The 27,179-nt window shown below is 38.3% G+C and overlaps 1 protein-coding gene across 3 annotated transcripts in view; it reads left to right on the top strand.

Moving 5' to 3' along the window:
- Positions 1-27,179, top strand: part of BABAM2 (BRISC and BRCA1 A complex member 2) — a 434,786-nt gene that overhangs the window by 34,599 nt on the left and 373,008 nt on the right. For 2 of the 3 annotated variants that reach the window (XM_067703374.1, XM_067703375.1), the window contains exon 3: positions 6,065-6,141. In XM_067703374.1, coding sequence (XP_067559475.1) covers positions 6,065-6,141 — 77 coding nt within the window. Of the gene's footprint in view, positions 1-6,064; positions 6,142-22,157; positions 22,287-27,179 lie in introns of those variants that run through there. The other variant, XM_067703376.1, reaches the window with a different exon arrangement.

Here is a 27,179-nt window from a genome sequence, read left to right as displayed (position 1 = left end):
GTTAGCTGTTGTTGTTATTATTATTTCTTGTGAAAACAGAGTAATTTTAGGTAATGACTTTAAGTTTAAATTCTGAGTTGCATGCACAACTCTTCAAAGGGAGGACCTTCCACAAATAGTCACACTTTCAGCTTTCTCAGAGGTGAGGATGAGAGCGCCTTCCCAATTCCAGTTAAATCATCAGTTTTTGTCAGGAAAAGAGCACTGGACCGGGAATCAAGTCTTATGCAAACCTTTCATTCAGCAAACCTTTATCTCCATACATAGTCGGTGGAGTAGCCACGTTCTGGACACCAGTGCTGTTGGATTCTAGAGATTTAAAGGTGATTTAAAGATGCTTAGGCTTGGGCTTCCCTGGGGGCGCAGTGGATAAGAATCTGCCTGCCAGTGCAGGGGACACAGGTTTGATCCCTGGTCCGGGAAGATCCCACATGCCACGGAGCAACTAAGCCCATGCACCACAACTACTGAGCCTGCGCTCTAGAGCCCGTGAGGCGCAACTACTGAAGCCCACGCGCCTGGCGCCTGTGCTCCACAACAAGAGAAGCCACTGCAATGAGAAGCCCGTGCACCGCAATGAAGATTATTAGCCCCCACTCGCCACGACTAGAGAAAGCCTGCACACAGCAATGAAGACCTGACACAGCCAAAAATAAATAAATAAAAATTAAAAAAAAAAAAAAAAAAAGAGAAGATGCTTAGGCCCAGGAGAATAAGATGTGGCCAGAAGTGGAAGTGGTTTCTAATCTGTTGTCATCTGTAAAATGACAGTTTTTGAGTTTAGCTGATGATTACAATCATACAGTAGAATTGCTTAGCACTGTACTAGATGCTGTACTAAGACATTTTTAAAACTGTAAAGCAGTTCTTGGCACCAAGAATCTTAGATCTGGTAGGAAAAACAAACCACAATTAGAAAATAGATCAATAATAATACTGAGAGTCGTGATTAGATGTAAAATAAGAGATCATAGGAATGAGAGTATAAGAAGGTTATTATGCTTAGCATTTCAACGTGCCAATGGTTAGCTGCAATTTCTGTAATAAAGAACCAGAGTAAACTGCCTGTTTGTTGTTAACCTGAATCCCCACTTGAGAATTCCCACTTGCGTAATCTTTTTAAAAGGGAACTCAACCCACTTTGTTCTTCCACATGTTAAACTTTAAAATCTTGAGTCCCCAGATATTGAGGTAATTAGAATTTAGTGAAAGATACATTTTTAGAGCATAGTACCTCCAAAAATCCTTTTTATGTTATAATGCCAAGATATGTGTTTTGTTCTTGTCACTGCTGTATTCCCAGTGCCCAGCACACTGCCTGACCTGTAGTAAGCACTCAGGAAGTATAGTTGAGAGGGAATTCCCTGGCGGTCTAGTGGTTAGGACTCCGTGCTTTCACTGCTGAGGGCGTGGGTTCAATCCCTGATCAGGGAACTAAGATCCCACAAGCCTCTGCTTGGCGTGGCAAAAAAAAAAAAAAAAAAATTAAACAAAAAAATATAGTTGAGAGACAAATTTGAAATTACATTTGTCAGCAATTTCTAAGTCATTTAAAAATTATTTTACTATTAAAAGATACTCAGTTTGGAATATTGGTTTTTTAAACCTTAGATCTAACTGTGTGTTAGGACAAGTTGCCATTATACAAATATAATTTTAATGAAGTTGGTAGCTTTTTATTTACTAGCATTTTCATACTTGTGTAAGGAGGTGCCTTTCTAGGAGAATGAACTTTCCTACTGTATTAGTTCTCTGTAATTGCATTTGACTGCAGCTTCATGGGAGGCCTTACACCAGAACTGCCCTGCCAAGCCATTCCCAAACCCTGCCACATAAGAAACTGTGAGAGATAATAAATGTTACAAATGTGACATTTTGTGATATCACAATATAAAGACTTTCATACACTTTACCTGAAGACTCTTTATAGGTAGATCATCCTGCCTTCTTTCCTTTTGAAGAGGAGTGAAGCACTTTAGAAGAAAAAGATAAATCAAGCCATCATAGCCAAGTTTCCTGAGACAAATATAAAAAGAATGTATTTAGCTTTAAAATATTTATATAATTGTAGAATAGTTCATGTTCATTATTAATCAAAACAATGCAGAAAGGTAGTTGAAGAACATTCTAAAAATCACCCCAAATCCTGCTGCATTTTGGTGACGGTCCTTTTGAAATCTGTTATGTACATAGACATACACACACATTGATCTATCTTTTCCGTACGTGGAGCCATGCTATCCGTATGTGGTTTTCAGTATTTTTTAACCCGTGCCCTTTTTTGATTAACAGAAAAACACTCTTTGAGTGTGATTTGAAATTTCATGGTATATTAAATAACATGACCAAAACCAATTTTATTTTATTTTTTTATGTTTTTTAATAAATTTTTAAATTTTATTTATTTACTTTTCGCTGTACTGGGTCTTCGTTGTTGCTCGCGGGCTTTCTCTACTTGTGGTGAGCAGGGGCTCCTCTTCTTTGCGGTGTGTGGGCTTCTCATTGTGGTGGCTTCTCTTGTCGCGTAGCATGGGCTCTAGGCTCTTGGGCTTCAGTAGTTGTGGCACACGGGTTCAGTAGTTGTGGCTCTCAGGTGCTAGAGCACAGGCTCAGTAGTTGTGATGCACGGGCTTTGTTGTTCCGCGGCATGTGGGATCTTCCCGGACCAGGGCTCGAACCCTTGTCTCCTACATTGGCAGGTGGATTCTTAACCACTGCACCACCAGGGAAGTCCATCCAAAACCAGTTTTAGACAGAGGTAATTAAAAAAGTGGAAACATTTTAATCTTAAAAGAACCTTTAGGTAACATGACATTGGTTTGTTTCCCATAAAGCTACTTATCCTAGGTAATATGAAAGACAGAGCATAACAAGATATTTTAAATAATTTTCTCAGTATTTAATTGGAGGAGAAGCTGACTACTTTTTAGGAGAGAGAGACCAGCTTAGCCTTTCTTGCCTCTGTTCCCTTGAACAGTTCAGTTCTTGGCCCCAAATTTGTGTATACCTCTCAGCAAAACAGAAGCCCTACAGTTCACTGGAGATTAGTGACATAACCTGTTTATACTCCTGTTTGAGGAGTATTACCCCTGACACCATCCCCACTTCAAGTAAGTGATCTTTCCAACAACAGGACTCTTCTAAGGTGAGTTTTTCTTCTATCTTGTCTTCTTTTTCGTGCTGTGTTAGTGGCCTGTATAGATTGGCTGGCCCACCCATGGATTTGCCTCTGTGTCCATGTGAGACTTGGCTGTCATCTCACACTTTCAGCTCTTGACTTCCCTTCTCCCTAAATGTGAGCTTGTCTGCTAGTTGTCCCTGTTGAATAAATCTTCTGGTCTCCCTTGCCACTGCTGTTTCCCTCATCCAAGTACCTAGCATCATTCTTGGCCTGAAATGGACTCGTTTCTGGTCTCCTCGTTTCCGTTTTGCCTCTTTACAGTTCCCTTTTCCATACAGTATGCTGGGTAATCTTTTAAAAGCTTAGAATCAGATAATATTACTCTTCCTAAAACCTTCCTTTGTGCTTAGAGTAAAACCTGGATCAACCGCCACCACTTCCAGGGCTCTGCGTGGTCTGTCCCTTGCTTAATCTCTTGTCCTGGTCTTTTGCTGTTTTCTCTCTCAGTCACTCTGCTCTAGCCGCATTGCCCAGACTTAGCAAAATTCCTTCCCCCAGAAATATCAAACTTGTTCCTGCCTTCACGCCTTTGCACCAGCTGTTTCCTCTAGCTGGAACGCTCTTCCCCAGAGCTTTCATGGTTGGCCCCTTCGGGTTATTCAGGTTTCGGATTTCACCTCCTCCAGGGGTCTTCCCCAGTCTTCCAATGTAATGTGGCTCCTGTTTTATTGCAGCTCGCTGTTTTATTTTCTTCATCACATTTAGCAATCTTAAACCATCTTTGTGTGTTTGTCTCCTTTTTTTTTTTTTTTTTTTTTGCGATACACTGGGCCTCTCACTGTTGTGGCCTCTCCCGTTGCGGAGCACAGGCTCCGGACGCGCAGGCTCAGCGGCCATGGCTCACGGGCCCAGCCGCTCCGCGGCATGTGGGATCTTCCCGGACCGGGGCACGAACCCGTGTCCCCTGCATCGGCAGGCGGACTCTCAACCACTGCGCCACCAGGGAAGCCCTGTCTCCTTTTTTTATCATTTCTCCGTCCCTCGCTAGAATTTAATTATCGTGAGACTGTAGCTCTTGTCTGTCTTGTCCACCCTGTATTCCTAACACATAGAACAATGTTCAATAAATCTTATCTAAGTGAAAAGAATCAGCGAGTGAATCACGCAGGTGGAGGAATGTATTTTTCTACACCCTGAGGTGGCTGGAACCAGCCCTTCAAGTAGGAAGGGAGGAAGGTGAAGAGGCAGAGCACAAAAACACTTTCCTAGTCGTGGTTAAGGCATAAAGTGAATAATATAAAGTGTGGCCCCACCGTGAATGTAAGAATTTAGAAACCTAATTCACATTGAAGAAGGATGAGTTATTCAAACAAACCAGAATCAGATTAATCCTGAGGATTTCCTGTACTATTAATAACTTCAGTCATTAAGCGGTGTAGGTAATTTGATGATCTTCAAGACCCCAAAAGACACTTGATTGGATATTTTTAAAAAAAATCATTTAAAAACATTGCTGGTTGAATATAAGAGAAAAAATTCTTAGTGTTGCTTATAGGGTCATTTCTGTCCCTTTGTATTTTATAATGCGAAAATTTATGTGTTTTCCATAAGTGTTTTCAAAGAACTACTATGTTGTGAGCTAGAAAAGATTATACTATAAGAGAAATATTTTAGTACCTTTAATAAAATGTGCCCTGAAGAATATTTTATATTGAAAGGTAAAGGAGACTGTGTTCTTAAAACCTGTAAAACATTAAAGTAGATTACTCTGCAATGACTAGTGCAATTTTGTTTAGTTTATAAACTAATATTTTTATTGGCCCCTAAAGGTAAAGAGGAATAATCAACCTAGTGATTTATGTTAAATGCATTAAAGTTTCTGTCTGCTTCTTTTCTCTTTCACATTCAAATAGTTTTGGGAAAAAGTAATAGTTAATCTGAGATCTGAGTTAGTTTTTCTTCGAGCCAGCACTTCTTAAATTTAGTTTCAAATGATTGTTGCCCTTCAAAGTGGCCATCTCGGAAAGTTGTACATTTGTTCTAACAATGCTTCCATTCCTTAAACTACTTTTGTAGGTTCTTTTTCAGAAATGTTTCATAGGCAGTTTTAGAATTATGAATGAAAATTAGCCTTCTTTACAAATTAAAAACCTTGCTTTTTTTTTGACTAAATGAAGACATACAACTTCCTTGACTGACTTCATATTAATATTTTATTAATTTATGGAGCCAATATTGCTGTTATGCACTTGAAGTTATGACTCAGAAGATTATGAGAGATATCTTACAAAGCAAATCTCTGTAAAGAACAAAGAGTATTGTATAACTTTGTGAAGTAATAGATTAAAAAAAAAACCAAGCTGTTGAGACCTGGGTGACTAACTCACCCCCCTTTTAGATTTGCATTTTATCTGAAACTGAGTGCAGTGCATTGTGCTCTGCTACAGATGTAAGTTATGGGGTGCCAAATCTAGAGGAAGCGCCTTATTTTCGGGAAAAGAGAGAAAACCATCTGGTACCAGAAAAAGACCACAAGTGGGCTCTTTTTAGTACTAACTGAGTGAAAACTAAGAGTCTATATTTAAAATATGACCATAAAACTACTCTTCTTTTGCAGCTCTTGACATCAAAGACTACAGACCTGTTTTGGATCATATACCTGTTTTCAAAGTTGAGATACACTGCTTTGAGAGAAGTAGTTGAAGCAGTGTTGGTATTCATTGTTAGAAGGCATATAGGTTTTATTGTGGGAGAAATGAATTATTTGTTTGAGTGCAAGTCTTGCTGTGTCTTGGCCTCCATGACCATTAAGGGCTTTTATTTTGTTCTATAAGCCAGTGTTTTAATCGTTTGTCTTTAAGGATCACTTTTTATTAACTTATTAAATATTGTAAATATGCGGGATTTTAAGAAACTCTTTTCTTCTCTTTCTTTTTTTTAAAGCTGCACGTCATTGACTCCTGGACCCAACTGTGACCGATTTAAATTGCACATACCATATGCTGGAGAGACATTAAAATGTAAGTAAATGATGACTCTTCTACTGAAAAATGTAGATTACAGTGCTAGCTATTGGATTTTGTGCTTTAGTTTTTATTTCTGGCTTTTAGGTGTTATCTCCTAAGATACTGATCAGAAGGATTTACCACTTTTTGAAAATTTGTCTTTCAGTCCTAGTTCTAGTCAAAGTAAGGCATGCAGCTCAATATCAAAAAAACAAACAACCCAATCCAAAAATGGGCAGAAGACCTAAATAGACATTTCTCCAAAGAAGATACACAGATTGCCAACAAACACATGAAAGAATGCTCAACATCATTAATCATTAGAGAAATGCAAATCAAAACTACATTGAGATATCATCTCTCACCGGTCAGAATGACCATCATCAAAAAATCTACAAACAATAAATGCTGGAGAGGGTGTAGAGAAAAGGGAACCCTCTTGCACTGTTGGTGGGAATGTAAATTGGTGCAGCCACTATGGAGAACAGTATGGAGGTTCCTTAAAAAACTACAAATAGAACTACCATACAACCCAGCAATCCCACTACTGGGCATATTCCCGGAGAAAACCATAATTCAAAGACTCATGTACCACAATGTTCATTGCAGCTCTATTTACAATAGCCAGGACATGGAAACAACCTAAGTGTCCATTGACTGATGAATGGTTAAAGAAGATGTGGCACATAAATACAATGCAATATTACTCAGCCATAAAAAGAAACAAAATTGAGTTATTTGTAGTGAGGTGGATGGACCTAGAGCCTGTCCTACAGATTGAAATAAGTCAGAAAGAGGAAAACAAATACTGTATGCTAACACATATATATGGAATCTTAAAAAAAAAAAAAATGGTGATGAAGAACCTAGGGGCAAGATGGGAATAAAGACGCAGACCTACTAGAGAATGGACTTGAGGATAGGGGGAGGGGGAAGGGTAAGTTGGGACAAAGTGAGAGAGTGGCATGGACATATATACACTACCAAATATAAAATAGATAACTAGTGGGAAGCAGCCACATAGCACAGAGAGATCAGCTCGGTGCTTTGTGACCACCTGGAGGGGTGGGATAGGGAGGGCGGGAGGGAGGGAGATGCAAGAGGGAAGAGATATGGGGATATATGTATATGTATAGCTGATTCACTTTGTTATAAAGCAGAAACTAACACACCATTGTAAGGCAGAAACTAACACACCATTGTAAAGCAATTATACTCCAAAAAAGATGTTAACAAAACAAAAACAAAAACAAAGTAAGGCAGTTGGCAGGGAGTAAATTGTGGTCAAGTGGGCATGCACACATTTTATCTTTTATAGCAAAGGTCAGAAATACAAATGGCTACAAGGCCAGACTGGTAACATGAATGAGGGAAGCAGCCTAGGTGTGGCAAATTGGGGCACTCCTACCCAGTTTCGAGGGGTTGCCCTTACTGATTTATTGAGAAAAGGCAGAAATCTGAATTTTTATTTGAATTCTCAGTTTTAGATGTAGGCCACTTCTTCAAAATTACAATGTGGGCCAGCATTATGCAGGCCAGACCGATGTGTTTGTGGGCTGGCTTGAGCTCTTGAACCACTGGTTTGTGACCTCCAAGAATAGTATGCAAGACTTACTGTAGGATTTAGTCCACCATCTACAGCATCTGCCTAGGTTGCATCAGCCCTTCTCTGCCATATTTACCAGTACCGAAGCTCTAGCCTCGTGTGGAAATGATGATAGCTTTGGTTGGTTAGTATCAATAATCTCATCAGGAATTTTCTTTCTTGAAACTGTACTAGTGAATGGGGTATGAAAGTCTCTCAATTCTTATACAGAGGAATAAAGAACAAAGAAGTTGAAGGTGGGACAGATGGGTAAGCAGTGTCTTTCAGACCACTATAGGCTAGGAAAGGCCACATCTTAGTATTCGCAGAATCACTTTATATAATTTACCAAATGCAACGTGAACCAAAAAATTTGTGACGTGCTGACTTGCTAACCTTTCATTGTTCGATCATTCTCTGGAAACCATTAAAATACAAAAGAATTTCACCTGTCTGAGGTAGTAGGACAGACTAGGTTGCTACTTTTTTTGGGGAAAAATATTTTTGACTAAATTTGAAGAAAATGATCAAAGTAAATCATTCGCATTTACTAAAAATGTAAATAATTCAAACATTTTTTAATACATGAAAACAGTAGTCCTCTGTTCCATTTCTCCCCAACCCTAGTCTTCTTTCTCAAGGGAACCACTTAAAATATTAAAAAGAAAATTGTTTCAGTGTTTAGTTCTCCTGGGGATGATCGCCACATATCTAAGTAATGTGCTTATGCCTCTATTTCTTGGCTTATCAATTTTAGATATTACTATCTTTTGATTTTCTGCTCTGATGCATAAGGTATCAGCCTATTTTCACTGCACCCTTTATCTCTCTCTTCTCCTCTGTAGTGTAATTTTACCACCACTATTGGTTCCTGTGTTGGTTACCCTGTAGCTTCAAATTTTTTCTTTTCTTTTCTTTTAAAGGATCATTTAAAGCATTGTATTATATAGTTAAGTGAACAGCTCCTAAAAGTTCTTAGTCAGTGCCTGGCACACAGTTATCACTGTTATTACTTAGGCAAAATCTCTGTGCAGTAATCATGACCACTTAGTATGCTTTTATTTAGTTTCCCGTTAACCATAGACGGTGTCTTTTGGCTCCTCACTTTATAAGATGAAGATGTTAGCCCCTGACCTTCCTTCCATTCCTCTTCCTCACCCTCCCAACTTCTGTCTTCTGTGATTTTCCTTTTGCATTGTCAAGGGTGATAATTTACTGTCCGTTCTAAATCTACAGTTGCCATCTGTGCTTTGTCCACAAATTGCTTGAATGATTACTCTGCAGGCCTGCTCCTGCAGTTATCACTATGGGATTTACCTTTATTATGCTCTTGGATTTGACCTTGTGTAGAATCTGTGTATTGAAAATTCTGTGTTTTTAGAATTATGTCTCCGTAAACAGGTTACCTTGTTATTTTGCTGGACCACAGTCTCAAACAACTTGCTCAGATTCCACTCCTCCCTCCATCCTTCCACCTTTCCTGTAGCTCCTCTGATAATTTTTTATTACCACAGTCATAATTAGGTATCTTAATTTTCTTTTTTAATAAATTTATTTATTTTTGGCTGCATTGGGTCTTTGTTGCTGTGCTTGAGCTTTCTCTAGTTGTGGCGAGAGCGGGGGCTACTCTTTGTTGTGGTGCATGGGCTTCTCATTGCGGTGGCTTCTCTTGTTGCTGAGCACAGGCTCTGGGTGCATGGGTTTCAGTAGTTGTGGCACATGGGCTCAGTAGTTATGGCATGTGGGCCTTAGAGCACAGGCTCAGTAGTTGTGGCACACAGGCTTAGTTGCTCCATGGCACGTGGGATCTTCCCGGACCTAGGGCTCGAACCCGTGTCCCCTGCATTGGCAGGCGGATTCTTAACCACTGCGCCACCAGGGAAGCCCAGGTATCTTAATTTTTAAGAGCTCTAAGAGCTCTGTTTCTCTTTTGCAACATCTTGTTCTTATTTTATGAATGTAGTATCTTAAAAGTTTTTGAAGGATATAGTTTTTTTTCTGTTTTCTGAATTATTTTGATTTTCCCCAGGGATTATATTTTTATCATCTTTTTTTTTTAACCTCTGTTATTCTATAGCTTTCCTCAAATAAAAGATGGGTTTTGGTTGTCCATTTATATTTAAAACATGATAAAACTCTGATTGGGACTTCAGTATGGGCAGGACTTAATAGAGTATGTGGGTTAATGGTGGGCAGGCTGTTAATATGAGCACCCCTACGTGTCATATTTGGAGTTCAGCTGTTCTAGCTCTCCCCCAAATAGTTTATTCTGTTTTTTAAGAAAGTCTTCTATATTTTTTTCCTGGGGATACATATCTGGCCACCATGCCATTTTTGGGAGATGGGTATATAGATTATTGCCTGTGGAGCTTTTAGTCAGTCTCCCTGTTCTTAGCTCCTTGTCTCATTCTTGCCTCTCCTTACACCGGATGACTACAAGTTTTTATGGCTTTACCAGGACAGATGGCTTCCTCCTCATCAGTAGCCTCTTCCTCCCATTATTGCAACTAAAGCTTTCTCTGCCCTGTTTCTTCAAGTACTACTCTTCCATCTGCATTCTGCCTTCTAGGAATTTGTGGAAATGTTGCTACTGTTTTCCCTTCCTCTTCACTCTCCTGTTGTTTTTGATTTTTATCTTTCTGTTCCTCCACTATCATTTAATGAGAGGGTGAGTCTTAGGAGAGAGAGGAAATAAATGTTTGTGGTCAGTCCACAGTCTTGAGCCAGAAGTAATGTGACTTCACAAAGATCTTTCTAGCTGTATGAGTTTATGTTAGGAAGCATTTACTAGTATCCTGTATCCTCTCACTACTGTAAGCTTTTATAACATTGGTGATAAGGGTATTTGGACTGGTATTTACCATATCTTGTAGTTATATCCTATTAAGTTATTGCTTGATATCATCATTATATGCTAGATACTTAATTTAGCCTGTAGAATGCTCTATAATAATTGAGTAATAGATGAACTTTATATGCTGAGATTCTTGCACATTAAGGTGAGTCAGACTCCTAACCTTAAGCAGCGCATAGCCAAATAAAAGGAAAAGACAATTGATTATGGAAACTGTATTTACAAAAGTTTATTGAATTGGAAAAATAAGAATGTGACATTCTGTTACTTGTATCAGTCTTTTGCCAACAGAAATTCAATCTTTAGAAGTTATTTATTGTACAAGGAACTTGTAATTGGAACATTGCTCTTAACAATTCAGAAAACAGGAAGGACGTACAGTACTTTGCAGATTTGGAGTCTGTTTCTGTTTCGTCTTATATATTTTACTCTGCCTTCTCAAAGCAGATTAATGACAATATTATGTAACCAAATTTTATATTTTGAGATATTTTATATACTAGGAAACAGTTCATCTATAAATTTTGCAGTTAATGATAGTGAGAATGAAAGACAAAGGAGAGGGCACATTTCTACTCATGAATTCATGAGTTTATTCCTACAGAATTACCCACATGTAAAATGAAATAATTGAAGTAAAAAAGACCAGAAGATTGCAGTACATTAGGAATGACGTTATTGTCTCCTCAGCTCTTTTCAATGTGAAGAGAAAACTGTTGGGCATTGAAGGCATTGCCAATTTGTGTAAGATTCTCATGGACGATATCAAAGGATATCTGATAAAGAGAAGTCCTTCTAACACAACATCGTAAAGCAACCATACTCCAATAAAAATTAATAAAAAAAAAGTCCTTGAATTTCATGATTGTAGAAGAGACAACTGGTACTTACTTAAAGAGGATTGGAAAAGTGAATCATCAGTGATGAAATTGATCTAAATAAAACAAATGTTAAGATCTAGGATGGTGCCACTAAAATGAGTGAAAATATGCCCATTACAGCAAAATTCACAGAGGAAGATCAGCGAGATTTTTATAAATGCATATTTGTAAAAATAGTCACGCGCTACAGCACTTAACTCTTGAAGAAATTATTGTGTTTGTGTTTTTTTGTGTCCTATTTAAATAGGGCGGGTGTGAAGCTGTTTTGCTCGTATTTTATTTGTAACCTGTACCTTATTGCCTGGTATTTAGAGGGGAATCTGTGTTTGTGTAATGAATGGACCATGTTCATTCTTTGGATATGATAATGAAGAGGTTTGATGAGGAAGTGACAGAACTCTGAAATATTCTCAATTTTACAAGTTTTTTGAGTAACACTATTATGTAACTATAAAGAGAGATAATTGAAATATTTTAAGCTATACCAAGCAAATCTGTGGCCGAAATCAAATGGTTTCCTAACACTAGTTTCAAATTTGAAATTATCTTTTGTTTAAAATTTCTATTTTTCATACTAACAATTTATTTTAATCAGGGACTGTTTGGTTATAAGAAACCCATTGGAACAAACGTAAATAAAGAGTTTGTTTGTCTTTATAAGGAATTAAGTGAACTCCATGGTGCCCAAGGGCAGGAAGTATAGCCAGGCCTGATAGGGACTGGAAGGATGGCAGACACAATAGTAGCTGGTCAGCATCTGTGTTCTTGTATGTCTTTGTCTTTCTCCTGAAACATATTTTCTTGTCACCATATTCACTTTATTCTTTTCCCCCCATATTTCTGTTTCTCCTCATGTTGAGCAGAAATGGCTTCCTGAGCCCCCTAGGACATGGTGACTAAGTTCAAGGCCACAAGAGACAGTCTGTGGTCTTCGAGTGAGAGGGTCTGTTTGGCATCTTGGGCTGGGTGTCCACTTGGGATCCAGTCATATAGCCAAGAGCTCTGGTTCATGTACTATCATGGTTACTAGAGGCCATTTTAACACAAAGTGAGCATGGGCTGGGCAGGTACCCAGAGAGGTATCTATTACAGTGTTTCAGGAGTTCTTTCTAAAGAGATTCCACATGAAACTAGAGGCATTTTCCTTTTGTCTTTAGCAATAGAAGCAGTGCTATTGTTTATCATCTGAGAGGAATGATGAATATTTCAAAGCCATTTGTGACAGAGTCAAGAAGTCATGCCAAAAAATTATCTCCAAAGGTTTTGAAGTTGAAAGACTTTCCCAGAGGAAAAGCCTTTTTTTCAGAGGAAAAAGTGAAAAAAAAAAAAAGATTATGATTTGAATAATATGTTATGTCTCCTTGTCTTCAGAGGAGGAGTATAAAATCGAAGCATTTCCAAGGCTTCGATACTATGTCACTAAATTTAAATGTGTATTTTTTGGAGAATGATTACAACAAAAGGAAACCAATCTCAGAACTGCTATTTAAATGGAATGTATCATTTAATTAAACAGTGGTCAAACATACACAAAGATTTTTATAGACAAATTGTAAATAGTGTTCCAGAACTTCTGCTTTACTGAATCTTGAAATTCGACTTCATTTTTATCCTATCTCAAGTGGTTTGGCTGCTCTGTGTGTGTGTTTGTGTGTGTGTGTGTGTGTGTGTGTGTGTCTGTCTGTATGCATTGACACAGTGCTTCTTGCATCTCAGGTCTATTATATATTACTTTGTCTTAGCCAATCAGCATAGTAAACTCAGAAAGCTCTTTTTCCTCTGCTCTTTGTCCTTTTCACTTATGTAGCGGTGTGTAGAGACACTGAAGGGCTTTGCCTGATGGCTGTCAAACATAAACTAAACCCCAAACTGCTGGCACCAGAAGGTCCCAGTGGTGTTTTGGAGAAGTTTGTTGCATCAGCTGAAGGAGATATTAAGGTTCTATTGATTTAATCTTATCTGTAAGAACTTTGCACTTTGCTTGCTTTGTTCTTATACCTTATATTCTGAACTTTGGTGTAGGTTCAAAGGTTGGCTGCTGTGGCTGTAGCTGTTGGCAGTTTTGTTGGGATGACAGTTTTATTTTATGAAAAATTTCTTGTATTGTTTAAAATAAATAATCTATTTGGAAAATGTTAACCGAGTAATCTTTCTGCTTTAACCTTTTCGCCCTTCCCTTCAGTATTTTAGCAACCGAATCTCACAGCCTAGCATTCGAGGCTGTCACAGGCTGCCCTTCCAGCCTCGCCTTGGCCCCCCTCTGTGGAGCTCAGCTGACGACAGTCCAAGTCAAAAGCCTATATACACTGTACTGGTTGAAGTAGATTTTTTTTTAATAGTAGCTTTTATTAAGATATATTTTACATACCATACAATTCGGTCTTTTTAAAAAAAATTTATTAATTTATTTATTTTTGGCTGCGTTGGGTCTTCGTTGCTGCACGCGGGCTTTCTCTACTTGCGGCGAGCGGGGGCTACTCTTCGTTGCGGTGCATGGGCTTCTCATTGCGGGGGCTTCTCTTGTTGCGGAGCACGGGCTCTAGGCGCGTGGGCTTCAGTAGTTGTGGCTCGCAGGCTCAGCAAAGTAGCTTCTATGTAAAGAAAACAACCTAGAAACCAATAATCACATTCAAAGTTACTATTAAATTGTTTACAAAATATAGATGATTACCTCATTAAAGGTTCTCTCTGATCTCGCATCAGCCTCATTGTAATTTCACAAGCTCTTCAAAAAAGACATTCTGTTTCCATAGGACCCATTCCATTAACCATATTATGAGTCAGGCGAAATGGAACAATTTCTGGGACCTCAAAGGTTTCTCCCTTAAAACAATGAATTTCATTAAAAAGTAAAAATTTTGGAATTTTAGAATCTTTATGCAAAAAATTTAGAGCTTTTAGCAAAGAGCAAACATACCCTCAAAATATTTGTATTTGCAACTTACGTTAGAGGCCTACATCCTGAAGGAGCCATATGACTCTACCTTTGCTTTTGAGGAGCTGAAACACAACTCCTTAGATAAGATCTAGAGGATGGATGGATTCATCTTTCACTGAATTACTAAAGGGAATGGAATTATAGCGCAATATTTATGCATTCCATATTTAGCCTTATATTAACTCACTTAATGTCCTTCTTCAATAGTATAAAGTACAAACAAAAATACTCTCATAATTTTCTTCTTTTCTTTAAGACTTTCACTTTAAAACAGGAGGGGAAAAGAAATAGCCAAGTGTTAGATACTCACAATCCCTGAGACAGGAAATGTAACGTGTAATATAATGAAGTTCAGTTCATTTATTTTCTGCCATTCTCTAACACCTGCCTTTCCTAGGGCTTTTTCATCCCTCCAATCAGTTTCCCTAAATTCCTCTCTTGTCTGAATCTCCTGTACCAGTGGTTTATCTTTGCTTTGTTTTCAATTGGGTCTGTGACCTTTCTTGGTTTCCTGTGACAGCAGACGGCAACCCGTGGAGAATGAGGGTGAAGGAAAAAGTGGGTTTAATTATTAGTCTGCCTTTCAGTATCATAACATTGGAAAATTGGAGGAGGGCCTTAAGGAGAGTCCAACAACCTTATTTTATTCCCAGACCCCAGTCTGGACCTACAGAATCTGAATTTCCTGTGATGTTTCCTAGGTATCTGCATTAAAAAAAAAACAAAAAAAAATTCTTAGGTGCTGCTGCCATGTTTGGAAACAATCATATTAAACTACTCTGTCTCTCTCTAAAAAAAAAAAAGCCTATACACAAGTGATTTGCTTGTTGTACTTCTCAAATGTCCTGTCTTTCCTCTTTCTACTTTTTATTTATTTATTCATTCATTTATTTATTGGCTGTATTGGGTCTTCGTTGCTGTGCACAGGCTTTCTCTAGTTGTGGCGAGTGGGAGCTACTCTTCGTTGTGGTGCGCGAGCTTCTCATTGCAGTGGCTTCTCTTGTTGCAGAGCATGGGCTCTAGGCGCGTGGGCTTCAGGAGTTGTGGCTTGTGGGCTTCAGTAGTTGTGGCACTCAGGCTCAGTAGTTGTGGCTCGCAGGCTGTAGAGTGCCGGCTCAGTAGTTGTGGTGCATGGGCTTAGTTGCTCTGCGGCATGTGGGATCTTCCCGGACCAGGGCTTGAACCCATGTCCCCTGCATTGGCAGGCAGATTCTTAACCACTGCGCCACCAGCGAAGCCCCCCTCTTTCTACTTTTGTTCGCACTGTTTAGTCTTCAGTAGGACGGACCAAGGCAATAGTCAAATGGCTGACTGTTCTGTGACGTATCTGGTTCTTCATTGGCACCTGCCAACCTGCTGCTCCGATGGCTGTGCTCTTTGTGAGGCTCCTTGGCTGGGACTCCAGATCACCTGCAAGGAGAGGAGGATTGAACCAATTTTACTAGGACTTGTAACAATTGGGCTAAATAAAAATTTGGACACACAAGTCCAGGGATTTAGTTTGGCGTCATGCCAAGAGGCATTATAATTTTTCTTGGTAGTATATTTCATTTTACTTTATTTTTATCTTTTCAAAAGATTCATTTACTTAAAGATTATTATTATCTAGCATTCAAGGTATTTTTAGAGGCTAATTAGGGAGGCAGGTCACCTTTGATTTAGTGAATGTTTTAAAAAATGATCATTGAAAGTCAAGTAAGAAGTGCTAATTTTGTGGATTAGACATTAACTCTCCCTTAGATTTTGAGGATTCCTTTGTCCTGGTATTTCAGAATGTTTCTTCTTGGAATTCATGGAATGTTGGAAGAATTTTTAATAATAGCAACTAACATTATTAAAAATTTGTAAAGTCAGAAGTCAGCTTAGTTATAGGCTAACTATATATGTATAAAATCTGGCTTTGATGCTGATTATAGTTTATTAAAAGGTGACTGATAAAATTGCTATGACTAACTTATTGAGCAGATATTTTATAGACAGGCTTATTTATATAGATGTTCTCATTTAATCACACAGTAACTGTGAGATAGAAATTTATATCCCACTTTTTTATATTAACTTTATGGAAGTATAATTTACATAAAATAAAATGTACCGGGGGCTTCCCTGGTGGTGCAGTGGTTGAGAGTCCGCCTGCCGATGCAGGGGACGCAGGTTTGTGCCCCGGTCCAGGAGGATCCCACATGCTGCAGAGCAGCTGGGCCCGTGCGCGATGGCCGCTGAGGCTGCGCGTCCGGAGCCTGTGCTCCGCAACGGGAGAGGCCACAACAGTGAGAGGCCCGCGTACTGCAAAAAAAAAAAAAAAAGTACCCATTTTAATGAACAATTCCATACATTTTGGCAGCTATAAATAGCTATTTAACTACACCACAGTCAAGACGTAGAACATTTTCATCGTCCAAAAGTATAGAACATTTTCTTTCCTCCACAAGTCAGTTCCTTCCACCACCATCCCCCAACCCTTGATCCTTATCTTCTCTCTGAAATTGTAAACGGTTTTGCCTGTTTTAGAATTTCATATAAATGGAATCATATACTATGTAGTTTTGGGTATATGGCTTCTTTCATTCAGCTTAATGTTTTTGAGATTCATCTATACTATTCCATATGTCAATGCTTTGTTCCTTTTATTGCCAACAGTAGAACATTGTATGGATATACCACAGTTAAAACAAAAATTCATTCATCTGTTGAAGGGCATCTGAGTTATTTCCAGGTTTTGGCTTGTATGAATAAAGCTGCTGTTAAATTTTTGTACATGTGTTTTTGTGGAGATATGTTTTCATTTTCTTGGGTAAATACCTAGGAATGGTACTGCTGTGTTGTAAGCTAAGTGTGTGTTAATCATTAAACTGTTTTCCAAAGTGGTTGCACTATTTTACATTCCTACTAGCAATTTATGGGCTCTCTAGTTATTCCATATTCTTACCAACATTTGATATTGTTCGTCTTTTAAATTATATTTATTCTAGTGGATGTGTAGTGTATCTCATTCTAGTTTGTTTTTTTGTTTTTTTTTTTTGGTACGCAGGCCTCTCACTGTTGTGGCCTCTCCCGTTGCGGAGCACAGCCTCCGGACGTGCAGGCTCAGTGGCCATGGCTCACGGGCCCAGCCGCTCCGCGGCATGTGGGATCTTCCTGGACTGGGGCACGAACCCGTGTTCCCTGCATCGGCAGGTGGACTCTCAACCACTGCGCCACCAGGGAAGCCCCTCATTGTAGTTTTGATTTGCATTCTCATGTGCTTATTGGCTATTCATATATCTTTTGTTAAGTGTTCAAATGTTTTTGCTCAGTGTTTTGATTGGATTGTTGGTTTTTTTGTTGAGTTATAAGTGTTCTTTATATAGTCTGAAAAGAAGTCAGTTTGTCAATATTTTCTCATAGTCTATGGCTTCTCTTTTCATTTTCTTAATGGCGTCTTTCCAATAGCACAACTTTTTAACTTGGATGAAGTCAAATTTAACATTTTTTCTTTGTTGTTTATGCTTTTGGCTTCTTGTTTAAGAAATCTTTGTCTACCTGAAGGTCTTAAAGATTTTCTCCTAGAAGTTTTATATTTTTTACCTTTAGCATTTTGGTCTATGATCCAATTTGAGTTAACTTTGACCGTATGCATGTTAATCAACCATTTAAGTGTGGGCCCATTTCTGGACTTTACATTGTATTCCACTGATAGGTCTATCCTTATGTGAGTATAACCCTGCCTTGATTATTATAGCTTTGTAGTAAATCTTTAAGTCAGGTACTATAAGTCCTACTACTTCTACTATTTCTATTTCCATAGAAATTTTAGAATTAGCTTGTTAATGTCTGCAGAAATCCTGCTGAGATTGCATTGAATCTGGAGGTCAATTTGCATATAATTAAGATCTTAATAACATTGAGTCTTCCAATGGATGAAAATGATAACCTCTCCATTTATTTAGGTCTTCTTTAAGTATTTTGTAGTTTTTAATGAACAGGTCTTGTACAAATTTTGTTAAATCTACCTCTGAATATTTCATATTTTTTGATGCTAATTTATAGTATATCTATTTTCAACTTTCTTTTTCTAACTCTTTGTTGCTAATATATTGAAAATATAATCCCCCCATATTTCTTTTTCTTGCCTTAGGGCACTGACTAGAGTCTCCTACATGTTGTTGGATTCAAGTGATGAGAGCAGACATTCTTGCCTTGTCCAGATTTTAGGGGAAAATATACAGTCTTTCACCATTAAGTATAATATTGGCTGTATATTTTTCACAGACACCCTTTATCAGTTTGAGGAAGTTCCCTTCTATTCCTATTTAATTGAGAGTTTTTTGTTTTGTGTTAAAATCAGGAATGGATGTTGTATTTTGGCAAGTACTTTCTTCATCTATTGAGATGATCATGTGGTTTTTAAAAAATTTTATTAGTATGGTGGATTGACTTTTGAATGTTCAACTTACCTTGCATTTCTGATGTAAACTCCAGTTGGTCATGATGTATTAGCCTTTTTGTATGTTGTTGGATTCAATTTGCTAAATAAAATAGTTTAGAATTTTGCGTTTACGTCCATGGATGATATTGGTTTGTAGTTTTCTTTTATGCTTGTTACTGGTTTTAGCATCATGGCAAAACTGACTTCAGCACAGAACGCATTGTGAAATGAGAACCATTTTCCTCAGTTTTGGGGAATAGTTTGTGAAGAATTCATATTATTTCTTCCTTAAATGTTTGGTGGAATTCTCCAGTGAAACCACTTTAAAGTACAGATTAAATTTCCTTAATAGATATAGAACTTAAGTCATCTACTTCTTCTCAAGTGTCAGTAGCTTGTATCCTTAAAGGGATCTGTCCATTTCATCCAAGTTGCTGAATTTATTGGCATAATGTTCTCGTTTTTTTTTTTTTAATATATAAAATCTATAATGTTGTCACATCTGTTTTTCCTGATATTGGTAATTTGTTTCTTCTTTTTACCAGTCTGGCTAATTTTTTAATTTTATCTTTTCAAAGAACCATCTTTTGACTTTATCCATCTTCTCTGTTGTATTTCTGTTTTCTATCTTATTGATTTCTATTCTTATCTTTGATATTTCTTTCTTCTCTTACTTTGGGTTTTCTTGTTCTTCTTTTTCTAGTTTATTAAGTGGAAGCTGAGGTCATTGATTTGAGGTCTTTTCTTTTATGATATTGGTGTTTAATGCTATAAATTCCTATCTAAGTACTGCTTTAGCTCTATCCCTCAAATCTGGATATGTTATATTTTCATTTTAGTTCATCATATTTCTTATTTCCCCTTTGATTTCTTTTTTGACCCATGGGTTATTTAGAAACGTCATTTAGTTTCCAGAATTTTCTAGATTTTTCAGATATCTTTCTTTTAGTGATTTTGAATTTAGTCCCATTATGGTCAAAGAACATACTTTGTATGATTTACATCTTTTAAAATTTATTGTGACTTGTTTTATGGGTTCTGGTATGGACTGTCTTAGTAAATGTATAGCATCTTGTGAGGGTACAAAGTTGGTGTCAGTACATGCCTACATTTCTGTTAATTAACTTTGTATCTTAGGATGATTCCCTTTTTTTGCGAGATTATGGTACTGGCAATAGTGACTTCATATCAGAAAAGAGGGACTAATAGTTTTTCAGAATAGGTAAAGCAGAGACTTTAAAATTCTGGTCTGACCTAAGAATTAAAGGTTTTTAGGAAACGAGGTTCTTAATGGAAGTGTATGGAGGGCCCAGATGTGCTTCTGTTTCTTTTGAACTAGTCCTTTTTCTTTATTATTTTGGCCCTTAAGGACATTGAGCTGCTCTCACCTCCAGGATATTTCAACAGAAGTTAGCATAAGACCTTTTGGGACATTGATGGGCATTCCAGATGGCACAGGCACTCCCGATCACTTCTGGTTGCACGGCAGGCTTTATGTGACATTTTCTGATTGCTGATCTCCATTGATTTTCACTGGATCATTAGTCTGCTTTAGGGGAAATAATTGAGATTGCATATTTCCATTCTCCCAAAGGATATGAACCATGTCTAAATTTCCTAGTATGTGGCATCATTCATATTAACTTGTATATGTTGATTCTTAATAAATCAATCTCTCTTTATATTTATTTGTGTGGCAGATATGGCTCTTCTGTTTCTATCAAAATAAAAAATGAGACTTCTATTTGATATAAGCAGCCTAACTGTTCATAAAACAGTTCTTTTAATACTTTTCCCAGGCTGCTGTCAAACCTCCAATTTATTGAAATCCTTCTTCACATTTCCAGAGTTAGGCGAGAGATCTTTTGATTCTTCTGCTGGTTCTATATCAGCATATAAAAAACAAAACCAGAAGTGGCTTTACCTTTCCCATTTCCCTTTTGATGCCATTCACATTAATACCATTAGTAACAATACCACCAAAAAACAAATCAATCAATAAATAAGATTCTTGTTTTTCTTCTGCCTTTGGCTACAGGGATTGGTTGGAAAAGGAAGAGAACAAAGTGTTTTAGTAGGATCATGTCTTTAGTGGTGGGGAGTTAGAGCCATTAAAAAAAATAAGCAAGTTAAAAATTGTGGCAAAATAGGAAGGTGGATGCGAAGGGATTTAGGAACTTCCAAGGAGGTCTATAGACTTCAGATGAAGTCCACATACATCTAACTTGTGGGGGAGGTGAAGGCACAAAGGAAGAGAGAGAGTTAACTTGAGGAGAGAGAGAAATAAATTAAAAAAAAAGTTTTCATGCAGTCTGAATAAAATTTATGTTTCCCCCCTCCTTGGGCCTTAGAAATTAGACTCTTTTCCTATTATTGTCACTCTGTATGGGAAACCCTGTTTAATCGTGGTGCCGTAAACCTAAATTGATGTGGTTGCATTCAGCGTATAGAAAAGTTCCAACTCCATCTCTAGTTAGTTCTTCCTTTGTACTTATGCCTAAACCTCTCCATCTGGAGAAGTGCCAATTTGCCACTAAATTTAAATAAATAAGAACATTTCTCATCAATAGGGGTGGCAAATTTAGCCCCTCTTCAGAGCACTGAGCAATTTATGACCATATGTTAAATACCATAAAACAGCTTTAAAGACTTGGTCCCTGGCCATTGCCAGATTGCACCGTAGGAGTAGGCAGCACTGTGAGGGGCTGGGAATGTTTCCTCCGGCCCTTGGAGGCCTCAGCAACTCCCTGGTGTCACAGCCAAAGAGGCCTGTTTTCAAACATTCCCTTTATAAAGGTGAAATACTAAAAGATTCCATTTTGGCATTTGGGTGCAAAGAAGGCAAGGCTTCTTTTTGATTTTTAAGGGTCAAAATTAGTATGGAAAGTGTTGTGTGGGAGAGTGAGTAACTTGGCAGCAGTGAGTCCAGAAGGCAGGTCTAGGAATAGGTAATAGATGTCCTACTCGTTCTTTTTCCTGGAGCGTGAACTGGACTTCTAGAAGGCACGAGCAAACCAAATGTCACATGTTTCTCAACCGTTTTCATTCCGCCAACTTTTATGGAATTAATACTAATGTTAAAAACAATTTTTAAAATTTTGTCCTATGGGGCTGCCAGTCCTAAGGATTTCTTTTCTTCCAGGAGAATGACTCATTATTTGGTGAACTCCAAATATTAGTTTTTCTGCTTAGCATCATCACAGTCTGTGAATCATTTATGGCATTCAGTGGGCTTGTGGCTGAGAAAATGAAGGTGTGTGCCAGTAAACATGTGATTTTTGGTCACGTAAGTGCTGTAGGACCTTAAATGGACTTCTAACATGTGAGGAAACCACTGGTTCAGGCAGGGGGCAGTGTTATTAAATAGAAATAGGCACCAAGAAGCTTTGTACAAGATGTTTCTGACTGTTCTCTCTGAAGGATAACTCTTCCTACAAAGGAAAATGATGAAATTTGGCTGTCAAAGGTCCAGAATTCCTAGCCTTCTTAAATGTGTAAGTGCCAGCCCGAGGGCTGATTTCCTGTCAGTTCCTGTGTGGTCTGCACTGCATCCTCCTTGCAACAGATCAGTATTTTAGGTCATCTATCATAACTGCTATCCTGTAAATTCTTGGAAATTTGATCTCAGTTTGCAGAAGGCAGCTGGCATACTTCTCTAGGAAGTGCAGCTGGAGAGCTCCTGTCTCCCTCTTCCTCAGGCCAGGAAGTACCCTATTGTTAGTCATCGTTGCTTTCTTCCTTTGAAAGAACAAAAATCTTCAAACTTTGGCAACTTCTAAAAGTGCTGGGTAGCAGTTTGAAATTGCCCTTTCCATTTTGTTGGTCTAGGGCAAAAACTTGAGTGATCTCTGACATCATTTGTAAATCTTGTCTGTTTTTTTCCAAACACATGTATGTGCATTAGTGGAAGTTTTCCCCCCATTGCGAATGAGTGATGCTTAAGTCTTCAGAGTCACATGGGGTGCTTCGTTTTATTTCGGGCTTTGATTTTCAAGGATATTTTGATGACTTAGGCCATGTTGTTGCCCAGTTATTTCTTCTCTGTGTGTCTTCCTCTTAACAGTGGGAATTTTCAATTCCTGTTACCAGCATCCATTAAGACTGTTCACCTTGGATATGACTCCAGTATTTGCGTTGGATTTTCACTCTTTGGAAAGCAGAGATAATTTAAAGCACATGTCTTCACTACTTAATGTGAAGATAAATGTCATCTTCGTTCTAATTTGTCATGCCATAGTGGGTGAACTATGTTGTGGGACTTAGAAAAGAGCAATTTTCTTACTTTCTTATGACTTGGAGGTCACATTGTGACAACTTGATTTTATTCATGTAGAATAGGAGCTACCTTTAGCCCGGTTTGTCTGAGAGAAGAACCTGTCTATAAAGAGAATACAGACCCATGCATGAGTTATTTTAAGTGGCATCCTTAACAGTCTGTCCTGGCACACATCATTTCTACTTCTGACTCTTCTTTTCGTATTTATGAAAACCCCATCTTCTGTAAGGTTCAACATCATTAGCGTAGCTCTCTGTTTCTTTTGTGTTCTGGTTCTTAAGATGAGAGGAAAGGAAAGAGAAATTGTGCTGCTTTACAGAAAAAGTGAACTTTCTGAAGGTGGATTTTATGTCAGATTTATGGACATCAGGCAGTTCATCATAGAAACAGACTGAATCCTGATAATGCACTAAGGAGAGCATGAAGGAAGAAATTTGGATTCCAAGACATGGGAGAATTTGTTATCCAGATTATTTATATCCAATCAAATCTGTGGTTCCTGAAATAGCATATTGCTAAACTCTAGGGGCAGAATCCCTGGGATCTCTAAGGTCCATATGCCCCACATAGTAGCTGATCAGGAAATGCTTATTTATTAAATGAGTGAGACCAGAGCACTAAAAGATTATATCTTATGTGGAAAGTCTCACCTGGAAGGATACTAATTTTCAGTGGGACTTTCAGTGGGACAAGGGTGTATCTAAAGGTTTGAGAAAGGGTGTCATGGTTTTTGCACTGAAGACAGGGAAAGAGAGCTCTGCAAGTTTATGTAAATCTACCCGGTTGGTATGCATATTTAGAAAGAACCAGGGAAAAGACTCTCGAAAGTAGTTTTGCCAGCACTTGGCTACAATAGGACTAGATGACTTTACTTTGTAAAGAACAACTCTTAATTGATGAATCTCTTATTTTAAAACGATGAGTATAATACATTGGGAAGAAAAGAGTAAGTTGAATTTATCCTGAGAGTAGCAGCGCTTTCGATTCTGTCTTCAGGACGGGTCCAATAAGCAGATCATGAAATGATTAGTTAGACGTGAAATGCGTTGCTTGACAGTATGCCTAAAGACTGTCATGACTGAAGAATAAGGGCTACCTCATGTTGAAATCAGACAATTTGGTCATCCTAATGTAGAGCAAATTGCAAAATGTTTTCTTCTCCAGTTAATTTTTTTTTTTATTGTTCTTATCTTTCTGTTTCTTCTTTTCTGTTTTTCGCAGTGTAATTTCATTACTCTTGGGTAAGATAAGTTCCAGGCAGTCACCCTCAAACATCAGATTGTTTACTTGCTTTCTCAGGGTTGGCCATCTCCTATAGAAAGGAAGGAATTCACGAATCTCAGAGCACTTTCTCCCATCCACTCATCCAGTCATTACTCAGCACCTCCTCAGTCCAAATTCTGAAGCCCAGTATTTGAGGGCCTCCATCGTTTGGCACTATCATAACCTTGCCAGCACTCTCGCTTCTCTTTACCCCCTTCTTTACTCTAAACCAGACAACTTGGATAATCTGTCCCTAGCCTTCATTTTCAACTCTATCTGCCCTCTCCCTTCTGAACATCTTGTTCTTACCAGTGTAGTCTGCTCATCATCCCCTGGGCACATAATTTGCTTTCTACCCCCCAACTTTTGCTAATTCTCTTACCCTTGCCTACAATTACCTTCTCAAATTTCTTTGTTTATCTAAGTCTACTATGGACAGCACTAAGAGTAGACATTTTAAGAGAGAATTGATTAGACTGAGCATGATTTTAAACTGAAACAAAGTAGTGAAGTAGGAGACTGTGGCAGACAGTCCAGAGATGGTCACGACAATATCTCCTGTCCTGCCTGCTCTTCTATACTGAGTGTGACCTTGCCATTCCCCCTTCAAGAGTTGGAGGATAATTTTCCTCCCCTTGAATCTGAGTGGGCTTGTGATTATTTTGATCAATAGAGTATGATGCAAGTAATGCTGCTTGCCCTCTGAGGCTGGGTCATCAAAGGCAATTCAGTGTTTGTCTTATTAGCAGGAACACTTGGGTTTGGAGCTTTGAGCCAACGCATGAGAAGTCTGACTGTTTTGAGGTTGTCATGCTGTCAGGTAGCCAAGCCACATGAAGAGTTCACGTGTAGGCACTGCAGTTGGCAGTTCTTGCCTTGGGGTTATTCCAGCCCAGGCACCAAACATGTGAGTGGAACCATATTGGACCCTTCAAACTAGTCTGTCCACCAGCTGAATTCCACTGAGTGATCTCAGGCAATGCTGTGAAGAGCAAAAGAATCACCCACCTACATTCTACCCGGATTTCTACCCCACAGAATCTGTGACCATAATAAAATGGTTGTTATTTTAAGCCTCTGAGTTTTGGGTAGTTTGTTCAGTAGCATTAGTAATTAGAATACAGACCCTGAAGAATAGCTGTGGAACAAGAACCTGTAGGAGGATGGCAGAGGTGGGATCAAGTGCAGAGACCAGAGGTGAAGTCTCCAGAGGGAGGAGGAAAAGACAAAAGGATTAGGAAAGAAATGGGTAAATTTTGAGGAGGAGGGGTGGGGAATTCACACTGATGATCTATTACATTAATTATGTATGTGTGTATATATATGTATATATATTTGAATATATATTATTTATTTTCACACTTGGATGAGGTTGGAGTTGAAGTCTCCTTCCAAGGGGTGGAAGGTCTGGAGAGGGCTTGGCTGCCTGGTGGAGAGTATTCAAGACAGTGCAGATAACTGACCATCAGGTCCTTGCCTGTGACAAATACTCTTGTGAGGAAAGAGAGAGGCTTGGTGTTTAGTCATTACGGTGTGCCTTTCTTGAGTGAGCTTTGTGCGTAGTGTATACTGTCAGTGTGAAGTACTGGGAACCCTTGGAAGAAGTACAGGGGACTCTCTCCAGAGGAGTGCCTTGGACCACCACGACTCTGTGTGAGTTCTGAACCTCAACATGGCTCTTCAGGATTTCGAATAACCCAAAGATGCTTGTGGTTTTGGGGAATGGAAGGGATCCTACATTTGGAGTGGGGCATTGATTTTAAGTAGCAGCTTTCTTGAGAGAAGAGGGGAACAAATCTACAGTTTTAGTTATGGAGCTTAAGAGGGCTTTTGTCCACGGTGAAGACTCAGTGCGTGCTGTGATTGAGTGGTGGAATTGCTTCTATAAAATAATTGTTTTCTCTAGCCATCCAGCAGTCTGGCCACCAGCCACACGCAAGTCAGTTTGTTTCTGTGAAGGATTACAAGCTCCATGTCTAAGTGTACTCTTAAGAGTCTGGGAATCCTGTAGTTTTAGATAGTTTTCCATTCAGTAAAATATTTAATTTGTTGAAATCTTTTAATTAATGTTGTAAGAAGAGAGATGCTGTAGCCTCATTGAAATACTATTGCTGGATAAAAGAGCGCTACTTTCATGACAGGGTAACCATGATGTATCAACCCTTTACTTCACGTATTGTGGTCAAGATAGAATTTGCCCCTGTGTTATGAGGAATTCTATATTTCACTTGGTCTCTGTTACATGCTTTTAGATTATACCATTTCTTAATGTTTTTTTTTTTTCCCCCACTCTGTTGGAATGACCTTGGCACTTCTGAGATGTTGTGACTTGTTTTGCTTATTTCTCCACCCTTTCCCTGAAAATTGTGATACATGTAGATAACAGACCCTGCTTGATTTGTTTCTTTCTGACTTGTGTAATTTTCCTGGCTGGAGCTTGACCATCTCTGTCCTTTGTTATCATCAACTTAAATTATCAAACAGAAAAACTGTCATTGTGATACCATTGCTTTTAAAAAACTGTTCATTTTATGTTGCTTTCTTTTTCTTTTTTTGTTGAATGTTGGCTAGAGCTTTAACTGTTTTTACTTTGGTAGTGGTTTTATTTTTTAAAATTTTATCATTCCTTGTTTCTGTAAAGCATTTTCTTTTATCTACTTTTGAAGAATTTTAATCTATTCATCCTTATTTTTCAGCATCCTAAATTTTCATTCATTTCAGTAGATTTCCCCCCACTTTAGCTTCTGTGGATTATGGGACTTGCTTTTGTTCATTGTTAGACTTGTTTGACTCTGTCGTGTGTGAACTCAAAGGATCTTTCATACTATTTTTTTTTTTTTTTTACTCT

The sequence above is a fragment of the Pseudorca crassidens genome, chromosome 14 (genome assembly GCF_039906515.1).
Source record: "Pseudorca crassidens isolate mPseCra1 chromosome 14, mPseCra1.hap1, whole genome shotgun sequence".
NCBI classification, from domain to species: Eukaryota; Metazoa; Chordata; class Mammalia; order Artiodactyla; family Delphinidae; genus Pseudorca; species Pseudorca crassidens.
The sequence above is the reverse complement of the archived record's forward strand: the minus strand, read 5'-3'. Positions and strand labels throughout refer to the sequence as shown.